This window comes from Montipora foliosa, chromosome 2 (assembly GCF_036669935.1).
Source record: "Montipora foliosa isolate CH-2021 chromosome 2, ASM3666993v2, whole genome shotgun sequence".
Classification (NCBI taxonomy): domain Eukaryota; kingdom Metazoa; phylum Cnidaria; class Anthozoa; order Scleractinia; family Acroporidae; genus Montipora; species Montipora foliosa.
Window position 1 is genome coordinate 13,365,647 of NC_090870.1, and position 10,000 is coordinate 13,375,646.

General features: G+C 38.9%; 2 protein-coding genes across 7 annotated transcripts in view; both read right to left on the reverse strand.

Annotated features, from left to right (window-relative positions):
• The window catches only part of LOC137992491 (collagen alpha-6(VI) chain-like), a 26,556-nt gene extending 20,266 nt beyond the window's left edge, over positions 1 to 6,290 (reverse strand). For 2 of the 3 annotated variants that reach the window (XM_068837853.1, XM_068837851.1), the window contains exons 1-2: positions 3,677 to 3,709; positions 1,407 to 1,440 (exon numbers count right to left, since the gene is read on the reverse strand). In XM_068837853.1, coding sequence (XP_068693954.1) covers positions 1,407 to 1,440; positions 3,677 to 3,706 — 64 coding nt within the window. In that variant the 5' untranslated portion in view covers positions 3,707 to 3,709. Of the gene's footprint in view, positions 1 to 1,406; positions 1,441 to 3,676; positions 3,710 to 5,368 lie in introns of those variants that run through there. The other variant, XM_068837852.1, reaches the window with a different exon arrangement.
• A 621-nt stretch (positions 6,291 to 6,911) lies between these two features.
• Positions 6,912 to 10,000, reverse strand: part of LOC137992488 (uncharacterized) — a 17,905-nt gene continuing 14,816 nt past the window's right edge. For all 4 annotated transcript variants that reach the window (XM_068837849.1, XM_068837847.1, XM_068837848.1 and 1 more), the window contains one exon: positions 6,912 to 9,490. In XM_068837849.1, coding sequence (XP_068693950.1) covers positions 8,028 to 9,326 — 1,299 coding nt within the window. In that variant the 5' untranslated portion in view covers positions 9,327 to 9,490 and the 3' untranslated portion in view covers positions 6,912 to 8,027. The remainder of the gene's footprint in view (positions 9,491 to 10,000) is intronic.

Below are 10,000 nucleotides of genomic sequence, written 5' to 3' on the forward strand. Positions count from 1 at the left end.
GAGGAGTATATATCATCCTCGAAGTATGATAAATTGAAATTTGAAGTCGTTGTAGAGTTAGGAAGAGTTAGTCACTTCCAAATGGCCGGTCTGGCCGGTCAGTATTGTCAAATGGAAAGCGTCCTAAGTTAACGGCTTTTCAACGCCAGCTACGTTTGCAAGCAGGGTGCGGATGGAGGCTCCGGGCAGTGGGTTCCTGGTAATGTAAAGGACATCGGAAGAGAAAATTTTGCGGCGTTTTTGATGAGTATCCAAGTGTTCAAAAATGTAGGACCGTCCTTTCAGTGGGTCGGATGAGCCTTTGGTGACTCTTAATGAACAACGCATGTCATTGATAAACAAGCTTTAGGTGTATGGTGTGGTAATTGTATAGTGGGTTACCTGTGTACCTTATGTTAGCGGGACCCCAGGACTGGGAGTGAACAACAGCCCTAACTTCCTGTCAGGGCGTTTTTTACAAACCGATTTATTTTGAGATTGAATTATCCGGGAATGAGATTGGCACAGGAGCTCGATGACCAATCACAAGAAACTAACTTGACATTATACGTCACCGAAACGGAACTCGGAAAAGGTAGTCTAAAAATAGAACGGCCTTTTAAAATACCTTAAAATAGGCACTCAAGATCTTAAAATAACTGGGGAGAAAGTGCTACCTTTGTAATTTTATCTGCAAATGGTTAGAATTCAAGTCTTCTCGGATAAGTTCTATAAAACGTGGGCCCCGTCTCACAAATATCTTGTATGTTCATAAGTTTCCCTGGGAACGTTTAAGAACCCACACACTATTCGAAAAGAGTAAGGAGTCCCTGCATGCTATTGTGGTTGTCCTGTTATCTCCAGCAGAAGTAAAGTAAAGTAAAAGTCAATTTATTTAACGTCGTAAAGTAAAGTTAATTTATTTAACGTCGGTAGTTCCTTCAGTTATGAAACTGGTATCAATGGAAGCCAACGGTGCGCCTTTTACCCCCCTCCCTCTGTCAGTGCTCTGTTTCACGGATATTTAAAGCTATAGCTACACAGATCAGAGGAAAGAGGAAACAGACGTTCAAGTAACCGAGGATCGAACTGGGGACCCCTTGCTCCGAAAGCCGGGCACTAGCCTAGCACTAGCTTACGGTGTATGAGGCCACGTAAGCATAAACAGCTATAAGTCAAAAAGGGACTTTGCCGAGTGCTGGAACATGTAGATGTAGACGGGAGTTGTTCGCTCCTGGCCATGGGTTCCTGTTGTTACTAGGGACATTCTGGAGCGGAAAATGCAAGATAGCGGATATAAAAACGAAATGTGCCATGTGCTTGATTCTTTCTTGTTGATAATCCACTCGCATCGAGATACGATCGGGAGTACAGATGTTACAAATAGCACGCTTAGACTGATTAAAAGAAAACTCTTTGAAGCTTACCTTTGTTATGAGAATATGCAAGGATGGCTAATTCCTATAACATAAAAAAGACTCTTTACACAAGTGAAAAACAAAACCAGCCTCTTACCCCCAGCAAAATGTACTACCTTTTTCAGAAAGACAAGGTATTCAGAGTGTGTTTTTTCGGTAAAATTCCAAAAACGGATTTGCGTTCTCGGATCAATGGATTCTTCAGCGTAGCCATGACAACGGAAACAAACAAACCTAGAGTTGCTTTGTTTTGGAGAAAAATTTCAATGAAAATGCCACCAGAAAAAGGCATACCTTGGCGATCGATAAAAAGAAATGACGAAAAACATGCGTGCTAAGGTAAAAAAGGTGCTAACAATATGGGCTGTCAAGAAACTTTTATTGTACTTTCTTGTTCGTGACTTTGATCGTACGGTAAAAATGGCGCGAGAAAAACATTTGGGCTAAACTGCCATGAACGGTAGCTATTGTGTAAAAGGAAAACCGCTTGTCAAAAAAACCGAGGGTGCGTTTTTTTTGGGAAATGTGATCTCGGATCAATGGATTCTTCAGCGTCAAAAAACCGCAATTATTTTCCATGACAACTCAAACAAACAAACCCAGAGTTGCGTGCAATTTACAAAACAAAACAAAAAATTTAGCGGTTTACTAGTTTGTTTTGGAGACATTCTTCGATGAAAAAAAAACCTTTCAGATCAATAAAAAGAAATGACGAAAAATATGCCCTCTAAGGTACAAATTGACAGCAGAGGTTATCCTTGCAGTTTACTTTTTTAGCTGTAGGAAAGGCAGTAACAATATTATTGCTGTCAAGAAACTTTTAGTGTAATTTCTGGTGTGAAATCTGCAGGAAACCTAACCATTTTCGACATATTCGTGTCATGTACGGTGGCTGTTGTGTATCATTTTTGCATAGAAAACCGCTTGTCAAAAATACTTTTTTCAATCCTTCCCCGAAAAACGCTGAAGTGGTGAATCTCAAAACTCCAAATTTAGATTTAATCCGAAGTATCCTCCTCGAGTGTGGATACTTTGGATTCATGATCCGTTTTCGGATTTTCCCAAAAAACGGACCCCGAGTTTTTCAGATCCTTTTCCAAAAAAAACCTTAAGGTGGTGAATCTTAAAATCCGGAATTAGTGTGGATACTTTAAATTCATGATCACTTTGTGGATTTCGTCAAAAGAACGCAAAATCCGTTTTCGGTTTTTACCAAGAAAACGCACCGTCAGTTTGCGTTTCATGGGACCACAGTGTTTCGACTCGGAAGGGGTGTCATTCGTCAGTAAAATCCGTCAGTGAAATCAACTTCAAACGACCTGAAGACTTGTCAACGGAAACATATAGGGCTCTTTGAAAAGATCGGTTCTGATCAATAAACGCTATTATTATTATTATTATTATTATTATTATTATTATTATTATTATTATTATTTTTGTTATTGTTAATTGACAGTCTTTACCGAGCATACAGGCCCATTGCAGGAGTCTCATCTTGCTTCATAAGGAAGCATGGAAGACTGGATCGGATCAATTAAAGTATCGTTAAAGGAGATAATCCCTCGATGCAGGGATTTCTGCAAATGAAATCTCGGCTTGATGTCTTCTTTGGAAATGGACAGAGGATAGCCAATGAGAGCCGACAATTTAAAGACTTTGAAGTCCTTGTTTAAGCCTTGTGCGGGGGTTTGTACTTCTTCGAGAGGAGTAGATAATATTATCCTATCACTCTCCACGCTTGTCTTCGAAAGTCAATTTAAAGGCCATATGCCAATTTGTCTTTCAATCACTGTTTCATAGCGTTAAAAAATTTCATAATCAAAAAGTTGAGCTGTGAAGTGTAATTATTACAAATTCATTGCTCATGATTTACATTTACATAGGCATCTTTTTACAAACTTTCACCTCGAAATCTTCATTGCCGAAGCTCGCATAAAGCAAGAAGTCTCTCTGTCTCTAAATTTCGATTACATTGCACGTTTTGTTTCGTATGATATCTTTATCGAGATCGCCGAACTTCACGTTCAACTTGAAGATCCTTCAATTACATCACCGTATGTTATAATTGTCGCCTTTTAAAAAGACCCCATCTAGCATCACAACTAAATTGTAGAAAGAAATTACAGTGTGGTAATTAATGTCAAAGACTATTCGTCAAATTTTCGCTTTGAAAAATGAAAATTGAAATCCGAAATTGAAGGGTGGATAATGTATTGTACTGTAGTTTTAAGACGTCCGTTATAGACTACAAGCTATGCAATTAATTGAAATTTCCTTACCAGAGGAACCAAGACAGAGATCCAGCGCATTTTTAAAACATTCACTGTTAGATTTTTTTTGTGTTGACTCTAGGCATTCAGATTTTGAAATAGTTAGTACCAGCTGTATAAATAATGCAACCTTTAGAGCCCATTGCCGAGCCGGGAAAAAAGCTGGGAGAGGGGTTGTGATTATTGTGATATTCTCGGATCTGAAAGCCATGCAGATCTGCATTTTCTGAACCATGGTCACTGACAATGATCATGATGAAGACTGACACTAGAAGAAAATACAGTGAGATTTGGTAACAACTAGAGCTAATTAGAGGGGTTAATATGCGAACTTTAATACAGATTCGCTCGTTCCTTTCTAGTCTCTGTTACTTGATATTCAGGGATTCTGTCAAGCTGTGTCCATGTAATGGATGTAAACAAGAAATGCGAATCCCTGCCAGATTTCCAAAGACAAACAAGTGGGAGGTAAAACAAGTCAGTATTTTATTTTATGGCTTCACAAAGTTGACATTGTTTAATTTAATGGGGGATCCATTGTTTTCAACTATTATCTTTGAAGAAACGTAGAGTTGTCGGCGGATAAAATTATCAAGAGAACGAAGACTATGGATACTCAGGTCGAAAAAAAACAATGGCTTCTTGAGGACACGATAGACAATATGGAGATAGACTACAGCGGAGCGATAGGCCATTTTTCACTAGTTATTTACAATTCATGATGCCTCGTTCACACCAATTGAAACCTTAACCGTGTTTTGAACACTGATGTTTAGTTAAACACGGTTTCAAAGTGTTTTCTTTTTAAATCGTGAATACTGATTTTTGCCGACTATAAATTTAACACAGGTCAAAGCATGTATTGAAATTCACTTCAATCTCACGTAAAAGCCAGTCCTACATTTTTCTGTGATTGATTTTCACTTTGTTACACCCAGTTTAATTAAACATGTCTTGTTGGTGTGAATAGGTAGACACGTAGACAAATAGGGAGCTTACGAAACGGCTACCAGGACTTCATTTAAAAATACGAGTTTGCGTTATTTATATCACTACGAAACTATTTCATGTCATTTCGCGTTAAAAATGTGTAGTAACTGTTGAGGAACTAAATTGGTATGAGTGGGTTGGAAGCGTAGAGAGAGAACTGAAAATTCATCGTCATGTGCTAACGTCCTCCACAGAACCTTGAATTTGGTCATTTCACGTCGTCATTTAGGAGATGACGGCAAAGAAATGTACCATTTTATGTAAAACGCACGTGCAGAGCGTGCAGAGCCGTCGCCGTCGGCGTCGTCGTTTCGTAAGCTCCCTAATAACTGGCAGCATGACTGCGGCTGACCATGAGGTATTGATGTAGCCTTCACTTGTTAAATTTAATGGTTCATGTTTTTATCAAGGTAAGGGACAAGCAATTAAATTTATGATTTAGATATGGATTAATTTATGAGTTTAGTTTCTTCTAATTGCTATTTTTTTTTGTAGTTTCATGAATCTTTTTCATCGCAGAAGCCCTCTTCAATAATTAGGACTGTATGATTTTTCCGCTGGCTAAATGGTGCGCTATTTTTTTCTTCAGTCTGCTCTTTAAGTGCACTCTCAATTTTTTTGGCATTTTTCCTCAAAGTGATAATAATGATGATAACGAAATGCGAAAGCGAATGCTCTGAAAACCCGCAAGAGTGGTTTCTACATACATACCAGCAGCCAGTCTGCAGAGCATGGCAGGTGCCACACGAGTACTTTTTAAAAGTTCATTTTGCACGCCAGAATTATTGACACGCGGTGAGGCCGTAGCTGAAAAACTAAGCGGCACGAATTCTTTGAAGAATACTTGTCTTTTCCCCAAAAACTGCAACAAAAGGCGGCCAGTCCTTACTAACAATATAATGTTACACAATGATGCATGTACTAAATCGTGAAAAATAGATGGTTTTCACAATCACGTCATCAAATTCTAAAATCAAAATCGCAAGGTGTTTTGAATTTTTATCTATAGTTGGTTGAAGATGACCTAGAAATAATCTTTTTTCAAGTTTTCAGTTCCATAACGTCCTTCGTTTCGAAAATACAGCATTTTTAATTTCCGAATTGTCAGCTTGCGTGACACTACGATACAAAGTTATTTGGTAGGGAAAAATGTCTATGCCTATGAATCTCAGCAATCTGAGCGTTTCAAGTACATTAGGAGGTGTGTTCATACACACTTATTTTATCTTATGAGCGAAAAATAAGCGCTTTCATCGCTACAGGAGTACAGATCATCATGTTGATTTCTGGCCGCCATTTTGGTGCACCACTGTTGTGCACCAACATGGCGGCTCCATACAAAACTCTATAAAGTTGCCGGAAACGCTTTGACAAATAACTCAGAAATGGTGTACGGCACAGACCTGAGAATTGGTGAGGTGATTTATGAATTTTTGTCCTACAACATTCCAAGTTTTTGGCTTATTTCATTGAACGGTTTCGATTTTATTTTTTTGTTGTGTGACAGTGAAAACGACCTATTCAGGACCTTGCCTACACACACAAAAAAAATATAAACCGTTGTTTACACCCAGAAAAAAGGAAGCAACGTCTTGATTCATTCCTTCAGCTCTCTCGCTGGCAAAATATTGTAGAACGCAACAGGAAATCTTTCAGTTCCGTCCGTCGCAAACATTTTCTAGCTTTCGCTTTTAGTAAAAAAGAAAACTCATAACACAATCAACTAATTAAGTACAAAATATTCTCAAAACAGCGATCATTTTTACTTTTCTTAAAGCCAGGTCCTCGATAAACAAGTGCACTTGAGCATTTCATATCTTCTTCATTGAGAACAAAAAATGTTTGTTCTTGCAGCCAATCGGTCAAGTACTTTGCTTTCGTAGGTATACTTGTTCAAAGCACCACCATTTTCATCGAGGAATTCGATGAGGTGGAAGTCCAGCATCTTTATCTCCATCTGGATAAAGAGTAGCTACATCTTTAATAATTTATTATTGTTTCCTCACACTGTCTTGGCTTTGGAAAACACCAGTAAACCTTTGTTCGTTCCACAAGCGTGTCACGATTTAATGGACCTTTTCACCCATACGGCGACCATTTTGATTTCTATTGTTTCGAATAGCTATCATGGGATGCCCAGGGGGGAAATACATATTGATTTGCCCCCTGAGCATCACATATTGTCTTTCGAAACAATAGAAATCAAAATGGTCGCCGTATCTGCAAAAAGGTCCATTGCTCTCCTTCCATTTTTTTGTGTTTTCATCACAGATTTATATGACTCAACAACGTGCTTTGCAGCCGCTCATAGCCAACGCGACATCGAGTGCAATGCAAAAACTCCAGTGATTCTTATGACAATGATCATGACCATCTTCTTTTTTAGTTTAATTTCTTTTGTATGTTAATTGGTCACAGAAGAAAACGCTTTTCACCAATACAATCGCTTTTCTTTTCCTTTGGCGATACTTTAAAGGTCTTTTAATAACGCGTTCTAGCATGTTAGTGAAATGATAAAAACATGTTAGTGAAACGCTAAAAATATACATGAGGACAACTCGAGACCTGTTATTGACTGGCAACCAATGAAATCTTTCCTACCGAACGAGATAAACTCACTGAAATTCACGCAACTTCCTTTGGGTATCAATGTCTTACGTCTCGAATGGTGTTTACGAAATATCCCTGCGAGCATGTCCAACATTATCGTGTCATTTTAAGGAAAACTTAAGCCGCGTAACGTCGGGGGAAAAAATATATATCACAGAGAAGATCAAATTCAAACGACCAATACAGCCATGCAAGGCAAGATATTATTAAGGAAGGGTTACGTGATATCTCTTTAACAGCTACTCATCCGAGACTTCTATCATGCTAAATCGTAAACTAAAGGAATTGTAGATTTCAAGAATGTATAATGGCTTTTCTCCCCTTGAGTGATACCGAACACCCTATTTTTAGGGTCTTGGCCCATGAACTACAAGCATGATTTGAAATTGCATTTGTGGGCCCTTTGGCCGCGGCAGTTTAAATTCGTCATGTGTTCTTTTTTCTTTGTAGTGCATGATCTGCCCGTTTTCACCGGAAGGGCTAAAAAGTACTGGTCACTTCAATATCAGCTTGTGCCAGAGTCAAGTGGGAATCGAGAACTAATGTTGAAGCGTGCTCAATGGCTTGTTAACCACGGTTATTTCATATTTCTTAAACATTCGTTTCAGAGGTTCGGCGACACTTAAAGATGAATTATGAGACAAGAGAGGGCCATCAATTTAAAAAACTTGAAAAACCCCCCTTGCCTCATTATTCTAGTATTAGTTATACTAGTTCTTGAGCTGTTACTCGCAACCTTAAATAGTTTACCAAAGGCTCATCAACAACATTGACATGGAACGTTCGGAAAACTATTATTGTGTTTTTGGGCAAATAAATTTCTTATCCAATGTTGAAAAGATCCTCCGCCAACTGAAAAGATCTGGCTTCCTGAAGCAAGAATATTCATTTCAACAATAGCAACGGAGCCCCTGTCAACAAGATGATATACCTTTGGATCGAAGAATGTTGGATTCTCGAGTAACCCTTCTATGACCGTCATGAGCAAGCCCGATCTTTTCCGTGCGGGCAATACGTCGCCTGAATGAGATCCGAACTGCAGAAAATCTGCGGCGACAAACGTTTTTCTCTTAGAGTTTCCATTCTTTGGGTCACGATCTCGTTCTTGCTGGATCCGTGCTACCATTTCCGTGATACACTTGACTACTAACGAAATAGGACCTCTATGACGAAGAATTTGTTCAGTGCGCAGATGAACTGATATAAAGTTAGAACCCAACTTTTTTGATACAAAATCATGAGCAATTTGCAAGAGTTTGTTATTTAAAAAAGAAACATCCGGTGTATGAAGACAAAACTGGATAGTTTGTGGTAATGGAAAGTTCGCTCGTACTTTAGTGCCATTCCCTCTCCATTCCACAATGCCGATACAAGTTCTACCCTTGATAACTTGGTCATGAAATCTCTCGATCGATTTAAGAACCCCAACATCGATGCAAATAGTTGTAGTAACTCTACGTCCCGCGAATATTTTTTTGTGTTTACGACCACTCCATGCGCAAGGAATCACTGAAGGCTTTGAAATATTCCGCTCTTGCCTTAAGCGTGTTGCTTGTGGTTCATAAATAAGATAAATCAGCAAATCTAATCGATCTTGGCATACATGTTGAAATGTCTTCCAGCTTGCAAGAGTGTTGTAACCGTGGGAGAGCAGCTTTTTATTAAACAAAGTCAAATTGAAGTAAGACGCCAGTGTCGGTAACTTGAGTTGTGCCAGAAATTTTGAGTTCCTTATAAAAGGCTCAACAGCTTGACCCCCACTAAAAGTGGCTAAGGCTGCAAGAGCAATGAGATTATTTGTCGCCATCGTAAGTTGCTCCCAATAGTTAAACGCCACATAAAACTTTCCAGGTTTTCTCAAAGCAGGTGTGCTCTTCAATAAGCCATCTTGCATATCATTGTGCGTGTCGAGGGTGTTTACTTTCGAGTGATTCCTGCGACTTACCACTTTCTCCATGTCCTTTCGACAACCCTGTACTTTCCATATTTGTACAGTTATTAACGCTACGGCGGCAACAACAACGAAAGCAAACACCTTGAAAAGTATCCGTAATCTCATTTCTAACACGTCTCACCCCACAGCGACTGGAAGGGTTCCTATTATCCTTCCTGACATGGATTTGCAATTAGTGAAGTCTGAGACAAAATTCAGATTTTGTGTACGATTGGAAATCGGAAGATCCAGAATCCGGCCGGATTTCCCAATCAAACGCAGTGCTCAGTCTGAAACACAAGAGCAATATAAAATAGTTCGTTTCAATTCCTATAGATCGTTTTCACCGTTATGCAGCAAAAAAAATAAATTCTAAACCGTTTCATGAAAAAGGCCAAGATAATGAAATGTTATAAAATACTAATACATAAACAACTTCTCAAAGTGCCAAGTCTGTGTGGTACAGCATTTTTTAGTTATTGGCCGAAACGGAGGCGCCATTTTGGTGTACCATTATGGTACACAAAAGTGGCCGCCGGAAATCAACAAAACCATTTGGAATTTGCTTTGCCATGAAAACGCGTTATTTTCACTCATAAACTGGTACAAATACGCATCAACACAATCTCTTAAGAGTTGAAAAGTTGCAATTGTTGAAAGTTAAAAGGAGTGCCTTTTTAGTTTTGGCGGGGATCTTTATGCAAATTTGTTACTGCTTCGTAACTAGAAGTTCGATCTACTTAGCCAATCAGGATGGATAATCACAACACAGCCGTGACAAGGTTGTGCGCCGCCATTGC